The 27,183-nt window shown below is 38.2% G+C and overlaps 1 protein-coding gene across 3 annotated transcripts; it reads right to left on the bottom strand.

Moving 5' to 3' along the window:
- Positions 1-942: 942 nt before the first annotated feature.
- cfhl3 (complement factor H like 3) lies at positions 943-11,621 on the bottom strand. Of its 3 annotated transcripts, XM_084117888.1 has the most exons (13): positions 11,469-11,621; positions 11,180-11,347; positions 10,983-11,088; positions 10,805-10,881; positions 8,344-8,526; positions 6,486-6,668; positions 6,233-6,406; positions 5,968-6,143; positions 4,522-4,714; positions 4,168-4,347; positions 1,548-1,724; positions 1,290-1,472; positions 943-1,204 (listed from the first exon to the last, which is right to left on the bottom strand). In XM_084117888.1, the coding sequence occupies exons 1-13, from the start codon at positions 11,542-11,544 to the stop codon at positions 1,185-1,187; spliced, it is 1,896 nt and encodes a 631-aa protein (XP_083974014.1). In that variant the 5' UTR covers positions 11,545-11,621; the 3' UTR covers positions 943-1,184. The 3 variants fall into 3 exon arrangements, with proteins under 3 accessions (XP_083974014.1, XP_083974015.1, XP_083974016.1); XM_084117889.1 differs by lacking the exon at positions 8,344-8,526 and having other exon boundaries at positions 11,469-11,620; XM_084117890.1 differs by lacking the exons at positions 8,344-8,526; positions 10,805-10,881; positions 10,983-11,088 and having other exon boundaries at positions 11,469-11,620.
- Between the last annotated feature and the right edge of the window lie 15,562 nt (positions 11,622-27,183).

The following is a 27,183-nucleotide window of genomic DNA, read 5'->3' as shown; positions in this document are numbered from 1 at the left end:
TTTACGGAAAAATTTCGTTTGGTCCCCGAGGGCCACTCCCCCCCCTCGCTGGGCCCCCCCAAACCCAAAAAATGCAGTTTTTCCTAAATAACTACCTGAACCGTGGCACCGAGGATGAAGACATTTTTATGGTATGTTGGTCTTAAGGGCCCACATCAACCTAGCCCATAATCGATTGTCAAAGTTTTTTTTTTTTTTTTTTTTCGTCATCTGAATTTTTCGTCAACGATACCAGGGACACCGAAACACCGGGGAACATGAAATTTGGTGGGCATGTAGCCCCACTAGACTTTTACGGAAAAATTTCGTTTGGTCCCCGGGGGGCCTCCCCCCCTTATATAAGTATAAGTATATATACTATTTTGATCCCGTGAGGGAAATTTGGTCTCTGCATTTATCCCAATCCGTGAATTAGTGAAACACACTCAGCACACAGTGAACACACAGTGAGGTGAAGCACACACTAATCTCGGCGCAGTGAGCTGCCTGCAACAACAGCGGCGCTCGGGGAGCAGTGAGGGGTTAGGTGCCTTGCTCAAGGGCACTTCAGTCGCTTTTTACTGTTAACCACTGTTATGGATGTGACGTTTTCACATTATGGATGTTAAGTGTCTAAACTAATGACTTTTGATATAAAACTTAAATAGTAATGGCAAAAAATTACAAAACTCTAAATTATCCATGATCCACAGGAATACTCCAGACAGTCTTTTAAAATATACAACTTATATACATAAACACGCAATACAGCCAAATTGCTCCACGTCATTTATTTTTGTGGAAAGCCAGTGCAGGCCTGAGCGGCGGTCATATTTTGTACCGCTATGCGGTACATCTAGTTACTAACATGTTTTTAATCACAAGCGTCATTAAATGAATATTAAAATATAATAAATACAAACAACTTCTTTAAGATTATTACGAACGGCTCAGAGACTTGCGTTGAACATCCAAATGCAGCTTTATTGGGACAATCCAGAATCATAGTCAATATAACAGGCAAAGGGTCAAACAATCTAAAAAAGCTACAGGGTCGAAAACACAGGCAAAAAGGAAAATCAAGAATACGGGAAGATAATCAAAAAACCAAGACACAGGAAACCATGATACATGTGAAAGTAAATACTAGTCATTCTTAAAATCAAACCGGGTTACATTACCTCAACTACAACTCTAGTTTATTTTCAGTTATTTTGTTTATCACCTGGAAAAAAACAAACAAATTAATAAATAAATGTACAGAACACCAACATGACTAATTCAGATTGAAAATGAGAAACATTACTCACAACTTTTGTCAATCTGAAGATACCCATTAGAACACGACACGTCCACATATGCTCTCATCTCACTTCCAGTATTCCACCCAGCCGTACAGTTAAGCCTATACTTGTTAGCATGCGTTATATAGACCTTTTCTGTAGGGAGCTGTAGATTGTACTTCTCAACTATGTCATCAATTTCACAAGGCCCTATGACAGAGACATCATCCAGTGAAAAACAATACAAAACGCAAAAGAGAATTCATTTGTAATTGAATAACTCACTCAGACATTTCGGAGGAGTCTCCCATTTTCCATCCACACACTTATAAGATTCCTGTTGCTTGTCCAGCACATAGTAAGACTGGCAAGTGTATGATACCTCTGTAATCACACCTTTTACTGTACTGATGATGCTGTAGTCTCCATGTTGAAGATATGGAGGTGGTGGACAGATCCCACCTAAACAAATAAAATAAAATAAAAATACATTCATATACTGTACATTTTTGAGCAGCATTTAGTGTCCACAATTATACTAATAAAAGTCTTGGGGCAGCATTTGACAACAAATTTCTGTGTTTCTGAATGTTTCTTGTCAAATCATGATCTCCAGTCTCTGAGTGCAAGTGACTGTATGTGTGTGTGTGTGATTGCACTTCATGCACATTGATACAGAACGGTGATTAAACTGACTACCTGTGCTGTACATGTTTTGAACACGTTTCAGCCAAATAGGGGTGTGTTTTCCCGTACGACGACGTAACTCGCTGCTTAACTTCCATAGTATGATGCATCGTTGAATAAATCAACTTGCTAGTCACGACTGTTTCCCGAAACCGCATTGTCGCAAAGTGGTCGTTCAACCATGTTGGTTTATGACGTCACGCACGAGGTGGAGTAATAACTTCTTTTAATAAATCTGTTTGAAATCGAATTAATACTAGATGGTTTGCTATAAATTACAGACATAGCATGAGGACTATTTCTTATTTTTCTCATGTGGACGTAAATGTTTTTTTGTTTTTTTTAAAGGAGGAGGAAAAACTTTATAAAAATACCCATGTACGTGTGGACTAGGCCTAAGGGTCCATTTACACGACACCATTCATTTACACGACACTGACGTTTTTAAGGCCTGGAAATGCAAACTTTTGAAAACGGGTTTCAACGTACAAGTTTTGGAAAATGATATGGTTATGGTGATGTCATGCGCAATTGCACATGCGTATTAGATGTTCAGTTTATAGGCACATATTTTTTCTTTACAATCTGACACCGTCAACTACTGGTCTGGATCAGTGTGAATGGGGATTGTTTTGAAAATACGCATGCACATGACGTCACCACATTCACAAATTCGCGTTTTTGTAGCTTACACCAATAGCCTGGTTAAAACCAGACCATTCTCAGTAGTAACTGAGTTATGGTCTGGCAAAGCTTCATTAATAACTCGTTTCCAAAGGGGCGGAAACGGACCAACGGACGTCGCTCAAATGCCTCTGGGCGCAAATGGATAGACCTAAAACCGTTCAGAGCGATCGTCATCGTGTAAAGCCATATGCTGCGTCCCAATTCGCCTAAGTTACACTACGCCATAAAAGTATGTACTCTTTTTGTGAAGAAAAGGTATTTACTTTTGAATGTGTAGCAGACTACTTGCAGAGCAAATCTAAATTTGCTGTAAGTTTGTCTGGGTTTTCCCAGGCTATTACACCAATACAAAAACAATATAATTTTCAAAAACATGCACACTGAAACCCATTTTCAAAAGTTTGCCAGATGTCGTGTACATGAACAGCCAAAACGAATAAAAAGTTTTAGTGTAAACGACCCCTATGAACTAAACAAGACATGAATGTGACAGCTGTATCATTGTATGTATGTTATATATATATATATATATATATATATATATATATATGAATATATATATATATATATATATATATATATATATACAGTGCAATGCATAAGTTAATACACCCATGCTAAAGTTGACTAAAAAGAGGAATAAAAAATCATATTGTGGAAATTGAACTTAATGCCTTAATTTTTAAAAAATTAGGAAAAATCCAACCTTTTAGGACACCAATTTTCTTTGTGAATGAATAATGTATCGTAAATAAATAAATGTTCTTCCTTAAAATACATGGTGCATAAGTGTGTACACCCCTATGTTAAATTCCCATAGAGGCAGGCAGATTTTTATTTTTAAGTATTTTTTTTTAATTAATTTTTAGGATACTATGCATCCTGATAAAGTTCCCTTGGCCTTTGGAATTAAAATTGCCCCACATCATCACATAGCATTCACCATACCTAGAGATTGGCATGGTTTTATTTCAGTTAGCCTAAAAGCTAGTTTGATTTGCATTGAGAGATGATCTTATGGAAAGTACCCCATGCCAATCTCTAGGTATGGTGAATGCTATGTGATGATGTGGGGCTATTTTAATTCCAAAGGCCAAGGGAACTTTATCAGGATGCATAGTATCCTAAATATTAATTTAAAAAAAATTCTTAAAAATAAAAATCTGCCTGTCTCTGGGAATTTAACATAGGGGTGTACACACTTATGCACCATGTATTTTAAGGAAGAACATTTATTTATTTACGATACATTATTCATTCACAAAGAAAATTGGTGTCCTAAAAGGTTGGATTTTTCCTAATTTTTTAAATTAAGGCATTAAGTTCAATTTCCAAAATATGATTTTTTATTCCTCTTTTTAGTCAACTTTAGCATGGGTGTATTAACTTATGCATTGCACTGTATATATTGTATCATGTATCAATATTTTTTTGATGCACCCATAATCCACATTTGGGATTGGATCATCATAGATAGTTGGGTTTTCTGCTGGGTAAATAAATGTGAATGCAAGATTTTGTGGGGACTCACTTTTGCAGACAAATGTTCCGTTCCATTTTCCATTTTGACACATCAAAGCTCCTCCTGAAGTTTCATTGTACGGTTTATTGCACGTATATTTCAGAATCTCAAAGTTGCTGAACACAATTTTCTTATCTGTCAGTTCCACAAATCGCAAGTCCCTTGTTGGTTGGGAACACTCAACTGTTCCTAGAGGAACAATTTAATGCAAAATATTATATGAAAAATACTATTAATTAGTTATAAGATTTCAAATGTCGATGGTCATGTTCAGATGGTAGTAAATTAACACATTTGATTACTACTTAGATTCTGATTTATAGAAATGTTTCTAAATAAAAACACAAAAGAATAAATTTGTACCTCCACATTGTGGATATGGGTAATTCCACCTCCCATCTGGCTGGCATTCAATTGCACGTTGGCCGTAAAATCTCATGTTGACATTAGTGCATCGAAAAACTAAGATATGCCCAGGATTATAAGGTGAAGTGATGCCTGGATGTCCAAATAGAATTTCTACATTTTTTAGTTCTTGCTCCTGACAGGTACCATCTGTATATAGAAAGATAACCTATTTTTGAAACCTCAACAATATATTAACAGTAGTGTATGTAGTGTCTGCCTTACTTTTTTAAAATTAGAATATATTTTTTTTTTAATATAAGACACATATATCAGTTCCCATTCAGTCAGTCTCTATGAGTTACGTCAGAGATTGACGAATGGGGGTTTCGCTAGAGAGCCCTATCACCTTCGAGTTATTAGAAAACGAGCCAATGGTATGAAAATACCATGGGTCTGCAGAATTTGCATCGCGAACTCCACCTCACTCCACGGACTGGATACGTGCGCTATTTTACTCAGATGAGTTCCTCCTGCATTGTTGATGCCATCACCAGAGTGCATGCCCGGTTGGTCAGCCCTCGTGATCGGTTAGGTGCCTCCATGTGCATGGTTCCCCGGTTGGGCAACCCCCACATGTTCCACGGTAAGTCTCCTCCGAGCACGTGTTTTCCCTCGGCAAGACCCCTCTTGCCATCTTGAGGTTGAAACATTCCAGTTCCTTGAAACAGTTCTCCATATGCATCCCGTACTCGGGTCATATGTGTATTCTAAGTCCTCCCTGCGGGTAGGCGCTGTGTCACATATTCCATCTGGGATATGCTACCCAGTGTACTTTGGTATTTTTGGGTCAGCCTGGCCCTTCACTCGTGCTAGCCTCACGACAAGGAGCTGGGGCTTGCGCAGGACACTGGAAGACAGCCGCATTGGCTAGATTACATTGGGCCTCCCATTCATCAGTCTCTGACGTAACTCATAGTGACTGACTGAAAGGGAACATCTCGGTTACATATGTAACCCTTCTTCCCTGAAGGAAGGAATGGAAACGTTACACCCCCATGCCACTGCCGCAGTACCACTGAAACGGCCGGGGCGTACAGTCTCGGCTCCTCAGCAGGTAACATAATGTGAGATTGCACCCGCGGCTTCTTTTATACCCACGCGGTGGGGCGGAGTTCACAATGCAAATTCCGCAGACCCATGGTATTGTCATACCATTGGCTCATTTTCTAATAACTGGAAGGTGATAGGGCTCTCTAGCGAAACCCCCATTCGTCAGTCTCTGACGTAACATCTCCGTTCCCTCCTTCAGGGAACGAGGGTTACATACATAACCGAGACGTTATCTATGGCTTGTAAATGATTCATCCAAATTTTTAATTAAAAGTTAAAAGTATCTGAATTTATGATACAATATAATCAAAGCAAAGCAAACAACAAAACAACATCAAGCTGTAACTTTCCAGTGCAGGTCTGTATGTCTGTCCATTGGCCCTCGGAATCACAAGTGATTTGTACAAGTTCCTCTGGTTCAAATCCAGGACGACATTTATATTCTATTCTTGAAGATGTTTTATACTTTTGTTTCTGACCTCCCACAATCTCTGCATTTGGGATTTTTGGTGGGTCACACATAATTTCTAGAAAACAAACATCCAGATAATCATAGAATATATATTATGTGATTTTATGAGTAGTGCAGATTTTAATACTCTACAGCAGAACATACCAGCACACAGTGGTTTTGGTGTCCATCCGCCTCGTGCACATGTGGCCTCCGCTGACATTTTACGATATCCAGACTCACAACTGTAAGATTTTTTTACATTTAAATTCAGATTTCCACGGAAGTAAAATATTGGTAGATACACATGCTGGTTGTGTGGAACTTGACATCTTATCTCTGAAACAAGATTCACCTGCTTTTGAAAATATTCAATGAATTCAGCACCAAATCCAGGAGTGTTTCTCTACATTCTTACCCTCACAAGATGGCTTGTAATCCCACTTCCCATTATTTGTGCATGTAAATGTTTCCTGGTTGTATAAGAACAGGTTTTTGACAGAGCAGATAATTTCCACTTTTTCTCCAGCTTTGAAAATGGTTTTTCCCTCTGGTATGGTTCTTACTGCTCCAGATTCAGTCACATCAAGTTGACAAGTTACTGTAAAGACATCACAATGCAAAACTGAGTTAAGAAAAAGGTCAAGTATGCCAAAAATGGTTGGCAAACTCTAATTCGATTTTGCCTACTGTTTTATGAATACTGCATATTCAGACATTACTATCTGACACACTGCTTAGTGAATGTTCGTGTTGTATTCATACTGCACACAAGCATACTACTTGATCCTACTTTATTAAAGGTAGGGTAGGTAGGAATTGTGTAAAAAACTTCTTTTCCAAATTTGTTTAAACTTTATTTATATATCAATACATAATTAAAATGTAAGTACTCTGAAAAAGAAAGTATAAAAATCGAGTGTCTGTAGACCTCTCACGACTGTTTTAAAGACAGCTCATTATTTCCATTCACTCCACCCCCTCCCTTCTGGGCTCCTTCCAAAGCCATGCCCCCAAAACACATGAACGCGCGACTCCGACCGCTGAACTGGAAGACGCATTATTTACCTGAGACGAGCGGAGAGGAAGGAGCACAGTGCATGTAGTGACATCATGTCAGAATCACATGTAATAAAAAAATCTAACTTTAGCATTATGAATATAAACAAATAAGATGTATTTTAGTACTCACTATCAAGCTAGCATATTGATATTGGTAAAGTTTAAAATATATATTTTTTGATTCGCTAACGAGCTAGTTATATCTATAAGGCAAAGCTAAAAACAGGTTGCATTGCATACACGTTTTTCCATTACCATCAGTTACACTGTGATGAAGATGAATTTCGTGTAAGATTCATAACATATATGGTGTTCTGCATGTAAGAGTTTCCATGATGAAAGCATTGTTGACTCTGATGAGGACTACACTCCAGAGACAAGTACCGCATCATCAGCTCGAGGACAGGTCCGGGGTCGAGGGCGAAGCAGAGGAGGTCGTGCAAGAGGCCGTGCAACTAGGGTCCGAGGATATTGACACGCGTTTTATTCAAAGACTTTTTGTTCATTACCTTTTCTAGTACTGTCTTCCTTTTTGCCTTGTTTGCCTTCGCTAACTGCATATGCCGGTAATGTGAATTTTTTGATTGCTCTTTCTCTGCCATTGTTTTGCTATTCCTAGGTTCCGTGCCTCTTGAATTCCTCAAATCAAACGGGTGCGCGCGCATATGGGCAGATCCTGTGTGGCAAAAGGGTGGTTGCCATGGTTGCGAGAGAGTGACAGTCGCCTAAGCCAATCCTTTGTTTCGTCCCGAATGGAAATAATGAGCTGTGTTTAATGCAGATTAAACGGTCTAGAGTCACTCGATTTTTATACTCTTTTTTTTCAGAGTACTTACATTTTAATTATGTATTGATATATATAGAAAGTTTAAACAAATTTGGAAAAAAGTTTTTTATAAAATTCCTACCTACCCTACCTTTAATGGTCGAAAAGTATGTTCATCATCAAATGCTTATTTGGCTTCCAAAAACAATAATTAGGAAAAATTAACAGAAAATAAAATATACTACCAGTTTTGTACAGCAAAAATGTGTCTATTAGGGGTTATAATATACTCTACTAACATATCACAATTCATTATAGCAACACTAATTATCTGTACCAATGGTCTACGGATGAAAATGATTTTGGAATTCTAGTATTAGTCTCCTCATGAAATGTGCAAGTACATCAAGCAGTGATCTTGAATAAAGCATGAGACTGTGGAATTAACCTATGCACTGTGGAACAGGTCCGCTCCAAATGCCATTCTCCATACAATGAATGACACTACTTCCATCTAGCTTTTTCTCAGAAGATACACACTCAAAATGTATAACATCGCCATAAGTTCCTTCCCGTGTGTTCCCTGATGCAGTCACATCCCCATCTGTGCGAATTACAGGGCATCTCACCTCTAGGAAAACAAATAATCTGATTTAGGCTGAGTTTCCTGATAAATCGCTCTATGTCAAATGTTATTTTAACATTGGAGCAATGCCTGTTTCCCAAACCAGCATGTAGACCGCTAACCATTAAAGCTGCAGTCGGCAAGTCTGGCAGATTGAGGGGACTTAGCCAACATTTTGAATGTTTACAACTCTCACGCCCCTCCCCCATTACCACCAAGCACCCTCCCATCGAGTTCGTGCTCGTCAGTGCGTGTGCACCAGATTTTCTGTGAACGCACCCATCTCTTCAGCATCGAAGCATCATTTTCTTTTCCTTGGTTGTTTTGGACCTCCTAGCTCTGGTTGTTAACCGAGGAATTGGATGTTTGTTAGTAGATTTTCTCTCCGCCATCATGCTTCGTACAATCCAACACACCTGCGAACTTCAGGCGTGTGCATGTGATATTGTAATGTGCGCGAGAGGGGAGGGGGGATCTGTGGCGTGTGCACAAACTGTGATTGAAAGTAAGATATCAGCCGTCCAGCGGTCAGCGGTCGGACGAGAAGAATGGGAGCGGTGGATTTTTGCAAAACAAATAACAGGCTCCAGGTGGAGGTAGAAGCGCGGGGACTGCCATGCTACGTGTAAAGACCAATTCACACTGCACCGACAGACGCTGACCAACGTGGACAATCACCAGATTACAGTATGTCATTTCTCAGACATTCCACAACCTGACAAAAGCCGATTCAACATGTTCAGGCCGCAAAAACAAGCACCGACCATTTATTATTAAAGTCACATACATGTAACAATTTAAATTATTCAAAACCTAATCATCACACTTTGACTGCATTTAGTTGCATATTAAAGCTGGACTACATTTAGGTCCTGTTTACACCTGGTATTAAGAATTGTTTTGGTCGATCGGATCACAAGTGGACGACACTAAATAAGGGGACGGGAGCTTGAGCTTGTCCACTTTCGACCACTTCCAAAGGTAGCTGATAACGCATTCGACCGGATCTTCTTAAAGCCTACTGACCTAATGAGTAAACATTAATGGTCGCACACAAGTCAGAAGGGATTTAAACTTTGTCGGCTGGTGACCCAAGTTTGGTTTGAAGACGAAAAACGCACCAAGCACAATGTTCTCACACCATTCCTGATTTCTAACACACACTCACATCGGCGTGGTCTTGCGTCTGTCAGAGCAGAAATGAAAGCTTTTGCTCTCAGTGTGTTTTTCCGTTGTCTCCAGGCACGCTCATGTAAATTGTGTGAGTTTGTTTCATACATTAGATTGAAGGATCTGAAAAAGCCCATACATTTACCCGCCCATAGACCCTCCCCTCAAAGAAATCAGGACAGAAGTGGTCAAAAGTGAACAAAAGAGATGGATTAAAACACCAGGTGTAAACGGGAATGTGTCTCCCTCGTCTACTTGTGATCCGATCGAACAAAACGCATTATAATACCAGCTGTAAACAGGGTCATAGTGTCTATCATGTAGCCTTCTTTAAATACAGACATATTACTGTAGTTTTGTGTGCAAAATGTGGAGTAGACATATTTTTTAAGTAGAAAAAAATAAATCTTAGTGTCCTTTCGAATTTGAAGTTGAAAGATCAGTTGAAATTGTAGCCTAATCTACTTTTGAGTGGCCCGATGCTCTACTCTTTTATGAGAGAGCATCTTGCGTGCAACTTTGATGGCATTGATTCTGAGAAAACTACCACAGAGATTAAATGCAACCAGCATGTCACTAATGTTCTACATTGTGTTTGGGAAACCTGGCAGCCCTTGTGGTGCTGTAAGCGAGGTTAGCAGTTCGAGAACTTTCGTCATCGATGTAGACATGCCCCTATTTCTACACCCCCACTGTTTTTACGAAAGTATATTTACCTGTCAAGTTAGGCAAGAGCAAATCAAGCCTGCCCTATGAGTTTTATTTCCCTCCACCAACAAAATAATCTGTATCAATGCTCAATGTCTGTGATCTTCAACATTATGCATTGTGAAAACCACTACGAGTGCCTGCTGTGAATGTGCAAAATGATTGACAGGCAGAGAGCACCTCAAAAGCCTTATGATTGGCTAAACATTCATTCTGGACGAGGCCCGCAGACTCTTTAATGTTACTGTTTACATAGTAAACAGTGTCATCACGTGATTTCTCAGGACAGTTATTTCAGTGATATCTTTCAGAGATTTGTTCTCTATGTACCTTACCATAACAATCGCTTACAGCACCTTTCTGAATCAAAAGACAATAATGTAAACTGATTTTAAAGATAGCGTACCCTCACAGACAGGGATAGAATTATCCCACCCTTTCATTCTACAGTGACGTCGATTGATTCTGGTTGTCATTTCATACCTATGAACACAAAGTATTTCAACTTTTTAAGTGCAAGTAGTGTCAAGTTAAACAGGACAGATTTGAACTTTATAAATTAGAAAACGCTTTTTCACATTTACCCTTTCTTGCAAGTATACTCCACTGTTGCTCCATAAGTATAATCTCTGCCCTCTATAAATTTAAAATCACCATTTGCTGTTTCCCCTGGGTGACCACATTTTTTCTCTGCAGAAATCAAACAAGTTTTCCTCTGAAAGTGAAAATTTGAATTATATGAGAAAAAAATTATGTGGTCACCATATTGAAATTTTCTTACTTGAGCAGCTTCGTGCAATGAACGTCAGCCATTGTCCATTTTTACACTTTAATCTATAAAAGCCGATATAACCTGTCACACAGTTCACGTTCACTGTTTCATCATCGTCATATGAAGGTTTTGATACTGGTTCTATGTTTTCATATGTAATATCCTCTCTTAGACATTCTGAGAAGTACAAACAAACATTACACAAAGATGTAGTACTAGTCAACACTCTTTAAAACCACTTAAGGTCATTTAAAAGTGTTGGAATATACATTCTACATGGTAAAAATTATAAACTCACCTTGACCTTGCACAAAGGTAACGGAAAATAGGAAACAGGAAAAGCAGATGATTTTTACAGGAACTCTCATTTTCATCTCATAAATGACTGTAGCTTTTGTTTTCTGGTTTTGGTCTCTGTTTGTATGCTGGGGAGTTAAACAAGTTACCAAGTTCACCAAGTTAATCATTAACTTGGTCAAAATGAGGACTTAAAAAAAAAAAAAAAAATAGCCTACCAGACCACTCCATGGCCATTCACAAGCTATATTTCGATTAAAAGAAGAAAAAAAAAATTGTTTTGTTTTTTTGTTTTGTTTTTCTAATTGATTTTGACATGAAGGCAATAAAAAGTATTGTAATGGCCCGTTTATACCAAGGACGATAACTATAAAGATAACAATAAATATATAAATATAAATAACTATGTTCTAAAAATCATTTTCAATATTAAGGAATAGCAGAGTTCACACCACAGCTATAACGATAATGGCACAGAGAAACGGAATCGTTGGAATTTCAGAACGATTTTATCCAGCTGATGAACGTTAAAAACATTGACAGCCAATCAGAATCCATCCTGCTGAAACGAGCTCGAGCGCTTAAGAGATCGTAAATATATGAATCAAGCAGTTTAATCCAAGAGACACGATTGCTTTATATTATGAACAGATTGAATTTAGGCTTTTATTCACACTGATCAGCAAACATACAGAGCTTATACTTGCTTGAAGCAAGAACTAACCTTTTTTTGGTTCTTATGCTTGAGCTTTATTGACCGTATTTGATGTGCTCAATATATGTTCACTGATCAATGTTTATGTGACTAAAAGCATGAATTAAATGTGTTCATCATATAAAGTGATGAGCGATCAAGTCTCTTCTTCAGAAGACTTGATTAAACTGCTAGATTCATATGGATTTATTTTACAATCTCTTTATGAACCTTTTGACCTGTCAGAGTTTCTATGGACTGACAGAAATCACTCAGGTTTCATCAAAAATATCGCTAAACAGAATGATATTTTCCGCTGGCGTGGACTTGAATTCACCTATTCTGTGTTGACAAATGCCCTAGAGATCATTCTTCTTCTTATCTCACTCCAAATAAACATTTGACTTGTTGCATCACCCACTTGTATAAATATAAGGGGGTTTCAACTATTGGCACTTTTGGTCCAACGGACTTTTAAAAATGACACTTGTTTATAGATGACTACACATTGAGGCCTCACCTAGGCTGATTTTATAAAAAAAAAAAAAAAAAAAAAAACTAATAAAAAATAGTCAAACTTTTCTATTTTAATTTATTCCAAAATGTTCGTCTACAGTCGATTACGTCTACAGAACATTACCCATCTAATGTGATGTTGTCAAATGTCATTGGTTTTCAGCATCATCACTCCAGTCTTTAGTGTCACATGACCAGTGTTGGGCGTAAGTAATTAATTACTGTAATTTTGTTAATTTTCCTGTTACAGGTCTGCCAGGTTCCTGCTAATGTTAAAATTTATGTTTTAATGTAACCTTCTCCCTTTAAATTACTTTGGCCACGTCAAGAATAATTTATACAATTTTATATTTATTTGAATTAATTGAAAGAGCAGTTTCATGTGTATCCTTGTATTGTTCAGCTGGGTTTAGGAAGTAATCTACTTAAATTGTTGAACTAATTACAGTAGCTAGTAATTACAGACGAACTTATCCAAAATTGCACATGACATGATTATTCCAATATGCTGATTTTGCAGCTAAAGAAACATTTTTTATTATCACCAAGGTTGAAAACAGTTGTGCTGTTTAATATTTGTGGATGAACCATGATATATTTTTTTTCTCAAGATTTTTTGAATTGAAAGAGCAGTGTTTGTGTAACACACACACAATTATCATAGTAACATGTACATATTCCTATTATTTATCATTGTTATTATTATTATTTTCCATGTTGCACTTATAAAGAACCCCAGATGTAATGGTAATTAGTTGCTGATTAATAAGGAATGCTAGATTGTGTCTTCTCACATCTCTGCTGTTGTAGTACTTCATATCCGCCACTAGAAGGCAGAAAAGACCCTTGGAATCGGCTCCTCAGGAACTGTCCAGATGCCACAACAACTGACAGTTACTAGCTGAGCCACAGAAAGTAGCATGTCATAAAATATTTCAGTTTATACAAACATATTGTGATTGTATATGTCATCTTATGTGTAGATGTGAAAATGATCTGTAAAAAAAAAAAAAAAAACTCTTATAGGCACTAATTTAAAATGAACATCTGGCTGTATTTACTAGTTATTTTCAATCTTTTCAATTCTAATGGATAAAATCAAGTCATCCTGGCTTTTTTTTTCCTCATGCAATATTACTCAGAGTTGCAAATAGTTAAATAAAATCCAAGATTGCATTTTATTTGTCTGTATGACTTTACATTTCTGCACTAAAAACACTGTCCTAAGTAATGCACAGTAAGGCCAAATGCTAAATGTACGGCGAGATTAACGGCTCCATCAATGTCCAGACAGCCGTAGACGTGAGAGGTATTTGCGCACAGTTTGGGCTATACAGTGCTCCTCGACGTCAGGACCCGGTCTAAAGGTTTCCTTTGGCTGGAGGCGAAGTGAAAACTCCTGCTTTACTCTCTACCATAAAGGTAACAGAGAATAATAGGTGGGTGGTTGACAGATGACCTACATTAGACGCCGCCACGAGAGGAGGAGGAGAGAGAAAATGAAAGCGAGCCGTGCTAAAGGACTTTAACGCACCTTTTTTGCACACAGCGGCATTCATCAGGCATTAATGAACAGTAGAGAGGGGCAGGAATGCAGATTCAGAGGGCGCGATGCATCCTCCGTTCATTTAGATAAATGGGAAACAGAGTGTTGGCGCAGGCCTTGAGGCCATCTCTTAGTCACCCTCACAGTCAAGTGCTCTCCGGCGCTGTTGACATGGAAGCTTGTCATTAAAGTGATATAAGAGCCCACTATGGGTCAGTCGTCTCTCTGTGCTGAGAGCCACCACTCTACCATCTGATGCTGCACATTGGATATGGCCATCTTTTTCATAGCAGGTTTTTTTATATATTTATTTTTACCTTTTATGATTTGTATTCAGACTTTGAATAGAATGCTTTGCATTTAATAAGATTGGAGAAAAACAGATCAGTTATTTGGGGCTGCCAATTGCTATATCCACTAAAAAGAGAGGACACTACAGTAAAAATGGCTAAAATTATCAATGGATTTATGGAATTATGGTCAGGAGGGATCTTTAGACATAATGTTTTATGCTAATGTTTTCTTGAGATAGATGGGAAAAGCAAGTTTAAAGGGATAGTTCACCCAAAAATGAAAATAATTTTGAGAATAATAAAGAGACATAATTTACTCATCCTCAAGTTGTTCCAAACCCGAATGATTTCTTTCTTCTGATGAACTCAAAGGAAGATATTTTGAAGAATGTCGGTTACCAGACATTTGATGGACCCCATTGACTTCCATAGTATTATTTTTTTTCCATACTATGAAAGTCAATGGGGTTCATCAACAGTTTGGTTACACGCGTTCTTCAAAATATCTTCCTTTGTCTTCAGCAGAAGAAATAAATTCATACAGAGTTGGAACAACTTGATGGTGAATAAATTATTTTTGAAAATAGTAACATTTCAGCTTTGGAATCACTGATAGATATACGATTATATATATTGTGTATGTGTATAAAGTCGGAATGAAACGGAAGGTGCGATAGTCTTTTATTTCCTATTGTGACGAATATCCAAGTGAAACGGCTTTTGGAACAAGAACAAATGAAGGGCGGTGCTTGATTCTGTCCATTAGGATTTGATTGGATGGTTGTGGTTTGCTATTGGTGGATCTCATGTGAGTGACAGGTTGCCCCGCCCTCACGCCAGTAAACGCATCATCAGAGAAGAGCTGAGCTGCAAGAGGAAGGGGAAGTTATTTTGATTAAAATTAAAAAAATGATGTGCATGGATAAATAATTTATAGCATACTCAAATATTCTAAAATAAAAAAATGGGAATAGTCCATTTTGATTTCATAGTGACTTTTAATAATTGTGCTTTTCTTTTCTGTCACAGCCATGATATTTCAACACGATCATCTAAATGGCAAAGGCGTGGGTTGGATAATTTCCCTCATTTTCTTCGAAACAGCGGTGTGAATGAAATGAAAAATATTTTTTTTTAAACTTCTACTAGTTCTGCAGCTTGTATTGTTTTTATTTCTAATTATTTGCTTAAACTATGAGGGTTAATGCTTTTCATCATAAACTTAACCTAAAATGCATAATGAAGTCATATGATATGAATCATGCTAAGCTAACCTCACTAAGATCTAACAAGGCTGTTTTGCATCCACTGCTAGAAATCATTGATTCTCCATGTCTCTTCCTCACCAAGAGCAATTAGTTCCAGATCGTTTTCTGATTGCCCGGCGTTTGATTTATCGAAGTGTCATCCGTGTGTTGGCTAACTGTCTTACAGCACCCTTCCCCGCCAATAGACCCTGATTGGGCCTAGCGCTAACTACCTACTATCCAATCACAATCACCATGGAAACAGCAGGTGCATGGGGAAAGCTGCTCGTAACCTGGCTGTTTTGCAGAAACATATTCTGATAGGTTTCTGTTATTGTTCTTTTTTTTATCTCAACCTAATACCCCCCCCCCCCCCTTTTTTTTTTTTTTTTTTTTTTACAAATCAGGAACTATATAAATTATTACACATGTCAGTGTCTTTCCTTGCCCTGTAAATTGGGATTCAAGGTGAATAAACTGAAGGAATTAAATATTCATATCCTGATTAGCTATTCCCCTCATTCAGAATGAGGACATGCATTAAATATGCAACAAATGTCTTGAAAATAGAGTGGAATCAAAATGAAAGATTGCTTCAAACTTGCAAGTGTGGCTTCTTTCAAATTCACATTTGATTGCTGATGCGTAATAATAAAATCTGTTTTTTCCTTCCTTTTCACCCCCTCACAGTATCTAAAATGTTTTTCTATCTGTGCTGTTAAACTCATTTATTAGGTCACATTAAATTGAAATTTTATACATTTGGGCTTACTAAAATCACCTCAGTCCAACCTATTGTGCTTGATGTGATCAAATTGTTCTCAGGGATGTGGAGCAATAAACAGAGACATAGCGGCTGTGTTCAAAGGATCTATTCTCATTTCCCTCAGCGGTGCGGATCTAAAGCTTGAACACATACTTTTTTAGCCACAACCAAAAGAGTTTCTCTAACCAACCATTGAAACAGCAGTTCAATTTGAAACTGAATCTGTCCCATTGGGCAAATTTGCATTCCACACTTCTCACCACTGGGGTAAAAGTGCTTGACGGTTAAAAGAAAAGATAAATATTGTGAAAATGATCCAGTTTGTTTGGTTGTTTGATGAGCGACCGGGCCTTGAAAGCGTATTTGGCTTTATTTAAAACATTAACCCCTGGTTTCACAGACAAGGCTTAAGCCTATTCCCAGACAAGGCCCTGTTTACACCTGGTATTAAGAAGCGTTTTGGTCGATCGGACCACAAGTGGACAGCACTAAATACAGGTGTCACCAGGGTCTAAAACGTTTTGAGCTTGTCCACTTTCGACCACTTGAGGTACTTGAAAACGCATTCAACCGGATTGCTTTTGTAGTGTAAACGCTCATGTGGCCGAATGTGTTCTAACAGCCACAAAAGTCCGCCTTCTCTTCGCCTACTGACCTAACGTTAAACATTACGGGAAGCGCTCTAGCCAGACGGGATTTAAACTTTGTCGGCTGAAGACCCAAGTTTGGTTTGAAGATGAAAAATGCACCAAGCACAATGTTCAGGGTATCTGCACATTTTTTAACAGCAAATTTAATAACTTTTAAGACCTTTTTAAGTCCTCTAAAAGAAAAATTTAAGACTTTACCTCAACAAAAAAAAACAGGAAAATGTTCAGTGCGACAACACAGAATGATGTGGCGAAGCATTAGCGTGGCACAACTCACCAGAGCCACGCTCAAGACAGGTCAAAGCGACGCGAAAACCTTTATACCAAGTGCTGATTGACTTTACAACCCTGACATGGTTGACTATGTATAAACTATCAGCCTTTAAGGTACTTCAGGTAATTTCTAAATTTTGGCCCCTCATAGCAGTTTGAAAAAGACATGGAAGACAGCCCCAGGACATTACAAAAGCCCACAAATACACAAAAGTTAAAGTATTCGTCATACTTGATCTAAATTATGGGTAAATGTGGCTGCCAAATAGCCTTGAGCTGGGTTTGGGGGTTCTCCCCCAAGAAAATGTTGTTCAGGGTCTGATTAGTGTTTTCTATGTCATTTCAGACACAGATAAATGCAAGCACATTCAATAATCTATGCATAGACCTAATGAATGAAGATCCAGTCAGACAATTGTAGGAAAGATCAGGATCAGAAATTTATTTAAAAGTGCTTTGTTCAGCTACTACTTTCAGTGCTGTGAAGACATCAAACTTCCAATATGGTCAACAATGGGATTAATGCCAATCTGGCAATCCAAAGATATACATGTATAACAGTATACAAACAGAATAGCGTGAAAACAGTCATGCTTACATGGGATGACAAATAATAGAGAAACAGCTTCGGACTTCCCTATAAAGCCACAGTGCTGATCAAACAAAAAAGGAACTGATTTTCTAGGCCCAGACAGTAACATTCAGCAAATAATCCAAATAAATCACTAAAGGTACATGTAAACCTTCAACTTTTAAGTTCTCAAACTCAAAGCCCTCATGACAGTTTTGTCAATTCTACAATCTTGTTTTCAATTTCTGCATCCAACTCAATTAGTTCTTTATGTTTATCTTTAGCTCGTCTCCTCAAAGAATTGGATTCTGTGATCAATGTGGCCATTTTACTACCACCTGAACTTTCGGCTTGCTCTGCCATTCTATCTGCATCATTCTCCAAAGATATGCAAATTTCTCGAATTGATTTTTTCTTTTGCTTTAGCTCTTTCAGGTCCTCTTCGACATACTTTCTTTTCTTGGAGTTTTCTTCTGTCTCTCTCTTCTTTTTTTCCTCTTCCAAGTGTGCCCGGTAACGGCTCCGTGCTGATGCACAGTAACTGATTAGCTCTTTTGTAAGAGGCACTTGTGTCACCCCCCCACAAACTTTCACTTGATCACAGATGAGCCTTTGAATAACAACTGTCTCCTCAGACATGTTGCACGTCTCTACTTCTTTGTTGATGGAGAAGCCCCGCTCCACTTCAGCTTGTCCATGTGAGAGGAGTAGTAACTTCTTGCAGAAGTTCCACAGATCAGTGTAGGAACTGAGATTCTGAGACAGGAATGTATCAACCCTGGACACTGAGGGCTGGAAGTTTGCAAATTCCAGCGATTTGGCCTCATTGGAAAGGGCCTTCTCAAACTGTTGAGAAATCACATCACCTGTAATAATGCACAAAGGAGAGCCAGTGTGAATAAAAAATTAGCATCACAACATAAAAGGCAAAGTTGCATTCTTTTAAAGAGACCAATCCACACTGATTCCATAAATTTTCTGTTAATCCCTTTCATGAATAATATTTTTACAAAGAAAAATGCCTGGGTTCTGTAGCTCATTGGTTTGCACTCAAGTCATGCCAACCTGCCCTATTTTTTTTTTAAAAACACACACACAAAAAAAACAAAACAAAAAAACAAGTGTAGTTTTTTTTTTTGTGGAATGGCCTGTTTAAATAGTAGACTGCATAACTTTACCTCTACCTGATCATTTGAAGTCAGTGAATAGTATCAAATATGTACACAGAAATGGGAATACATGTTGAATTTTATGTTACAGGTAATGTTATAGGTATTGGTCTTGACTGATACAAATGGGAGGAAGTGTGTAAACAGTGAGTGCCATTCTATTCTTATTCCTATAATTTACCAGAAGATATCCCGCCTGTCAACTGTTTGTCCAGCACAAACTTCTCAATGAGGCGTTTCAGTTTCTGTAGGCATTCGTCAGGGCTGGAATACATTTTTCTTGGGTCCAGGCACATCATGTTATGGACAGTGACATATTTTAGAGGGCACTTATCCAGTGCCTTCTTGCATATTTTTGAAAGCGCATTCTGGCATTCTTTTTTAAACTGCAGCACACCAAGCTCGCTTACCCTGCCCTTGGCCCCTGACAGTCCCTGACAGAAAAAAAACATTGGTTTGTCAAATCTACAACATTTCTGTCCCTCTACATAGTCTGCAATAATTAAGCATAATACACTGAGATTAATGGCGCCACTTTTCAGAACATGCCTCTCTCCACACATAGACACGCACACACTGAGTCAATGTTGATATCTACATGTCATTGTGAACTACTTTGATGAAACTGAATACACCCACCTTGATAACAGCTGCTGCACCCATGCCGATGTCAACATCTTTTGTGCCAAGCCAAAGCTTCTGGTCTGTGACATCGAGCCTCACCAGCTTATATGGACTCGAGGGCAAAGCATCGCGCTTAATGAATCGTTTGAGAAGGCTCTAGTAAAATAAAAAATATATATATTTGAGTTAGATCAGTGAATTTCTGTGTACTAAAGGTGTTGCGCATTATGACAAATAATTACCCTTATCAAATCCTCCAAATCATTCCACAGGAAGGGCATCATGGGAGCATCTTTTTGATATTTTTCCAGAAATGGTTGAAAGACTCTTGCTATGAACACAAAGAAGTGGAGTTTGGCACAGATAAGAGGATCCTTTCTTGCCTCAGAGAGGGTGTCGAATGATGCATTTCCTGGGTTCTTCACCTTCTTTGTTGACACTTGGTCAACAAACTTCTCAATAGAGGGCCAAATTTCAATGGCCCTCTCTGCAGCAGGCACATTTTCGAGCCAGCGATGGCCACAGAAGGATAAGGGGAATGTGGATGACAGTGTTGCAGATGTGAAATCCTCTATTCTTGCTGGGGCATTATTGAAGAGATAGTGGAGAGATCTCAGCACCTTTTCTACATGCCACACCTCAAATCCACCTTTAAATGAATTGTGTAGGGTGTGGATACCACAGCTTCCTACCACTTGGAGTTGAATCCCCCCAAACTGTTCTGCATGTTCCAATTGTAGGAGATCCATGAATTTCCAATTAACTGCGGGTCCATCCATTGACACAGAAAGCATGTTCCTTAAATTAAGTTCCTTGGTGCCCTCCTGAAATTATAAAAAAATAAAATAAAAACAAAGTCCACCTCAAGAATGATAACATTTTCATTCATGTTCACTCAGATTAGATGGTTTGTCTAAAGTGATTCTCAAACTGTGGTCTGGGGACCACTGGTGGTATGCCAGATTACCAAAGAGGTCTGTGAGCAAAAGTCATCAACAAAAATGACTGACATGGACTGTGACACTGTTGAACATTTCCAATTCACTTTTCATGACTTGTTTTCTAATCATGCACATTATTAGCAGGTGAAGTTAGCCATGGTTTCAGAAGACTAAAATGGCCTGCATTTTTACATGCATAGGGATTATCATTAAATATGTCAAGATTTTTTTTTTTTTTAATTGGCTAAGTGGTCCTTGATTTGAAAAAAAAGTTTGAGAAACACATCTTAAGCCATAATAATGAATGCTCGCAAATTGGGCCTATGTGATATGGTTCAGTGTCAAAATTGTTAACCTAAAATTGAGAAGCACAAAACAGATATTTGGAGTCTAATTATGAACTGGCCTACATTATTTAATTCAATTCAATTGTACTTTTCACATAAAAAATATGCAAGAAGCATAATGCATATTGAATGCTTTATACAATAAAGTTATTTACAGCACTGCCTTCCATCCAGAATGCAGTAGTCCTATGCCTAGATGTCACCCACCCACAACATTTTTTAACTGATTGGCTGGGACAATATATCGATGCATTGTGAATCGAGAAATTATTCTGGATCGATTCCAATTTTTCTGAATGCATCGCGATTCTCTCTCGAATCGATTCTTAGTTTAGTTTTTAACAGCAGATGGCACTGCGTGCTTTAGATGCCTTACACACACCACTTGAACCTACTATAAAATAATAATTCATAAAGTTCGAAAAGGTTGAAGCGAAGTACAAGGGTGTTTGCAGTGGGCTGTTTACATTAATCTCGCGTCATAAAAGCATTATATCAAGTACATTCTCAGACTCAGCCGAACGCACGAGCGCTCTTCTTCGTGAGCATTTGAGTGTGCGGTTAAAAACGAGCGCCATCTGTAAAAACTAAGCTCAGAATCAATTCGCAACGCATTCGGAAAAAATTGAAATCAATCCAAGAATCGCGACGCATCGATATATTGTCCCAAATATTCATTAGGAAATAACATAAAACACACAAAGCATTTTAACATATTCAAAGCATTTTAAATGTTACTTTGAGAGTCTTACCTTAAAATGCTCCAGCAAGTCTTCTGCCGTTGAGTGGCCCAAAAACTGAGAACCAAGATAGCGAGACCTGACAATCGGGGTGCCGGTCTCGTCAGTTGACCAATGTCTGACGTGCAAGTCCAACTGTTTAGTTTTCGTTGTTGTGTTCATGGACTCATCGAACATTATGATGAAAGCGTCCTTGTTTGCCCGTGAAATTAGTTCCTTCTTTAGGTATGGGGCAACACCAAATCGTGCTAAATATGCGGTTTTGTCCCTTCCACACGTGAACGTACTCGCACACTCTGAGTCAGGGAACATTGCTTGAAAAACTAGGTGGATGTCCTCATTTGAGGTGTACGAGTGGTGGCGGCTTACGGTTTGAAATACCCACAGTATTTCGGCCTTAAGTGTAGCTACATTCGCAAAGCTGCCGAAGGCATTGCTTGAAGTGGAAGGCTGAGACGTCGAAGTGCTCGATGAGAACATACTTATGGGCAAACTACTTGCCTGCGACGACACATACTTCTTGTGCTTCTCTGCTTTCATGTGTGAATCGAGCGCTATGTGGCCCATTGTCCCCAGCTTTATCGTCTTTTTACATAAAGCACACCTCGCTTCATGATTACTGGCTGTTTTCTTCAGCCACCCCCGATACTTTTCGTCCTCCAACCAATTGTCATCAAACACACATTTGCCCATGCTTGCGATTTCGCAAAATGCCGTGGTGGCGAACCATCAACGCAACGCATTCATCAATCACTTACTCGTATGTTACCTATGGAATGATGCAGGTTGCACCCACGAAGTGCTGCCCCCAAATGTTTCGCTGGTCAAATTGCGGTTGAAAAAATAAATAAAAATGACGAGTCGGACATGAAATTTAAGATCCCACATGAAATTTAAGACCTCCTTATGGAAAATTCCAGAATTCAAGACATTTTCAGACCTTAAAAATCGAAAATGTTATTTAAGACGTTTCAAGACTTTTTAAGGACCCGCGGGGACCCTGAATGTTCTCTCACCATTTATGATTTCGAACACACATTCACAGTGTCCGGTGTGGTCTTGCGGTTATCAGAGCAGAAATAAAAGCTGTTGCTCTCTGTATGTTTTTCTGTCATCTCCGGTTGCATTCATATGCAAATTACATAAGCTTATTTTGTCCATTAGATCAAAAGAAAAATACATTTACCTGCCCATAGACCCTGCCCTCAAAGAAATCAGGACAGAAGTGGTCGAAAGTGGTTAAAAGAGACGGATTAAAACACCAGGTGTAAACGGGAATGTGTTTCCTTCGACTAAAATGTTTTTAGTTGTTTTAACTTCAAGTAACTTGCATCTCAGTGCCATTGTTTTGTCTCAGGATGCACACCAGTAATGTTTTTTAAGGCACGTTTATAAAAGCTACTTACTCTAAATGTCCCAATTGAACTAAGGCCTAATCCTGGCTTAATCTAAGCCCTGTTTGTGAAACCAGGCCTAAATGTTGATGTTACATTCAGGAACATAAGAACAGCAGCAACTTTAAGCAGAGAAATATCCTTCTGTCTCACAATGTCATTTGTGCATATCTTTTGCTAAAATTATTACCAACACTGTTGTTTTCCCAGCAGCCTTATTCAAACAGATTCAGAGACAGCCATCTGACAGACCTGCAGTCTGAAAAAGACGCTATACATCCTCTTGTTGCATCGTGCTGTGTTGAATTGGCCTCTGTGGATGGTTTTAGCCTTTGATTCTAGGTTCAGGAAAAACGGCATGCCAGTTGCAGCTGAACACGGCTGAACTTTACACCAGTAACAAGGGAAAAGCAGCGGGTGTGAAAAATGCTATAAACAATGCACAGAGATCTGTTGGCACTTAGAGGACTTTTAAGTGAAACATTGCTTCTTTTTTTTGACAAGCCAAAGAACATCTTAGCACAATCAGAAACAAGACCAAAATGGCTGCCAAGAAAACCCAATCTCATGAGAAAACATAACTAATTTGGTAGGAGGCGATTTTGTATATGAATTTGAACGATGTGATTCGAATGGAAGTGTCAAGTCAATGATTCAATGATGCAAACAGAGTTGATTTTGGTCTGTACAGCAGCTCTAAAAGAAAACAGTGCCATTTTTTCAGCTGAAGTCAGTTCAGTGTTGATTCAGATCTGTTGTAAAGATGATCAGTTATTAAATTAGTTCATTTCGTCTATAAAACAGTTCTGCAGAAACAGTGACGTTGTCGTCCAGCTCAATTCAGTTCTCATCCAATAGTGTCAGTGCAGTCAAATCAATAATATTGATATATATATAAAAAATATATCAAAAATATTGTTGAATATTTAGTGTCCATCTAAAGTCCATCAGGAGATAGAATGAAGAAAAAACCTTGGGAGAAACCAGGCTCAGTCGGCGACCAATTCTCCTCTAGCCATCGAACGAATACAGTGTGATTATGATTCAAATGTACAATTTTTAGAAAAAAAGAAAGCATTAAGGTCCTTTTATGCTACAATAAATTATGTCCAAGTATTTGAAGGTTGAACAGCGAGCTCATTGGCTACTGATACAGCAGGAACCAATCAGCTGTGCCCTATAGATAATGATGTGATTGCAAGCAGATTGAGTGCCACTTAGAGTTTCATGTCATTTTTTCTTGTTTAAATTAAAATAGTTTTTTGGGGGGTTATAATTTTGTTGATGTGATTAACAGGGCATGTGCAAGTTTGGCTGTCATTAAAATAGTTTGCAGTGTTGGTTTAATTCCCAACATGGATGGAGTCCATCAGCTGCAGCAACATAAACACACAGTGGGAGTTTCTACCATTTGACATATGTAGCTCCTGATACACACGCACATAGTGGCTCTTATAAGGGATTACTGTCAGACCAGATGACAGCTATGTGTCTGCTTAGAGCATGTTACAGAGCATAAGTGAGATAACTGCTCTTTGAACGTGATGCTAGCCATCTGAGTAGTTCATTGCGTTTTCCGTCCCTGGAGCTTTATGGTCTGTAGCTTGACAAAAACTTCATCTTGAGATGTACCTACTCAAAAGCTGTCAGCGACTGCTTCACATTTTGTTTATTGCTGTCTTTAAAGGGACCCTCTCCTCATGGATTTACCATTTGGAGATCTGCCCACATTTCTCAGCTCTAACCTGATATGATTGTGTGAATCTCTCCAGGTCATATGCTGCCTTGATCATAGGAATTATCTTTTACGAATTGAGCACACGGGCCACCAAGTTGCAATCGTGAATCTTAATTGAATGCATTAACATTAATTTTGAATGCAGTTTGAGTACTGTTGTGACATAAACGTTGCTGGAATATATAATTTAGCTGGTCATTTTAGCTGAAAAGCTAAACTACTCTTCCCATCATTCTGGCTGTAAAGATAAAATACACAGACAAAACATCTGTTAAACATCTAATGTGCGTCCTTTGTGCTTCCTGGAATAAACATAACATTTCATATTTTATGTTGGACATAAAATTTCATATTATATTCATTTTATGTCCAACATATTCATTTTTCAAAAATGGTGATCACACATGATATTATTAATGATTTACCAGAAGGACTTGAAGGAAGATACATTCCACCCCAATATAACACAGCATAAACACAGGCAACACAGCATAAACAAGTAAAATATTTATTTTGATTGTTTCTATTTTCAAATAAATTATTTCTTACAACTTTTTATGATTTCATTAATTATTAGCTTTTCATACATTTTATGAACTACATGCCGTTTAATGTTTAATGCATATCAATATGGTGCAATATTATACTGTTCAAATCAATGTTGTTGTCACAGTCACTAGCTGGTGTGCCCAGGACAACCACCAGAGGGCACTCTCCTCCCCTGATCATTGCCATTCAGTCATGGACTTCATTGCCCACAATCCTTTGTACTCATTATGGGTTCATTCATCACACCTGTGGATTGTTATCTTGTTTGATCTGGCTTATTTAAGTGGTGTCTTTTCACAAATTCTTTGTGTAGTCTCATTTGCTTGTTACCTCTTCATGTCTGAGCTCCTGTATTCCTTTCCTGGATTATGTGTTTTGTTCCTCTGCCTAGTTGTTTGCATTTTACCCTGTATTGGATTATCTTGATTGGTTTGTTTGGAACTTTGCCTGCTTTCGACTACTCTTTGGATTACCCTTAAATTAAGTACGGCATTTGGATCTTCAGCCAAGACTCATTCGTAACAGTTGTAAACAAGTTAGGTCAAAAGTAATCTAAAAGTAATCCAAAGTAAAGTACCTAAAATGTGTAATGTATTAGATTGTTACTAACCACTTTTTTTTATCATGTAATTTATATGCAGTAATGGACTACAATTTGTAACCCACCCAGCACTGTCAATGTGTTATGCTTTTAGAATTTAATAAGACAATTAAATTAAATGGTGTCTGGAAAAGGCTATAATGTAATGGAATTTTTAGAGAAAAAAAAATATTTTTGCTAAATATAATATATGCAAATACAACTCTGAGCACATCAGTTGATGTGTATATTAATGTGTGAAGTTTCTACATTGCTTGACAACTGAAAACAGCCTAGTTACACCATGAAACGATCTGGAAAACAATTGTTTATTGGCATTATTAGTTCTTTTAATGGTTTATTGAACCTCAATGTCTTTTTTCATGCTGCCATTGCCTCTGTTTAATGAAAGCCATAAGGCACTTGAACCCATATGTTAAATTGATTTTTACCATGATTAAGGGGGGGTTTAACAGCCCCAAACTGTGGTAAAATTCATTGTAATGCATGGCTCCAAGTGGCTTATTGCTTATTAAAACCATCTATCAAAGTTCATCCGTGTGGAGTGCATTTCTAATGACGTGTTAGTTGGCATAAATACATCAGCACACAGCACGTTCTTCACACAGACGACCTCCAGTACTTCTCAGCACTCTAAAATCCAATGTACCGGGAGTTCTTAAACTATGAAAGAAACCTTAAATCACACTCTGACCTGGCCCACAGCCCAGCGATCAAAAGCCCACCAGACTGACACGCGAGAAGAATGACAATGTGAGAAGTAACATCCCTTCCCTTGCAAACGAAACTATCAACAATAAGTCCAAGTCCATTCGAAAATGACTGTATCCGCTCCCATTATCGCCACTGCAATTTAGCTAAAGCATCCGGCGCAGATGCTGGGCTGCTCTTCTATCTCCAGCAGAATAGAGATTCATGAGGTCAGGATCTTTTATATTTTCAGCATATTGATGCATTTTTATTTACAGTGGGGTCCAAAAGTCAAGTGAAAGTGCTGCTGCTCTGCATTCCTTTTTTAATTTATTACAAATGATTTCATGCTAATTATATTGTTGAA

The sequence above is a fragment of the Abramis brama genome (assembly GCF_963993115.1).
Source record: "Abramis brama genome assembly, chromosome: 6".
In the NCBI taxonomy this organism is placed as follows: domain Eukaryota; kingdom Metazoa; phylum Chordata; class Actinopteri; order Cypriniformes; family Leuciscidae; genus Abramis; species Abramis brama.
This window is presented reverse-complemented; position numbering and strand designations above follow the sequence as displayed.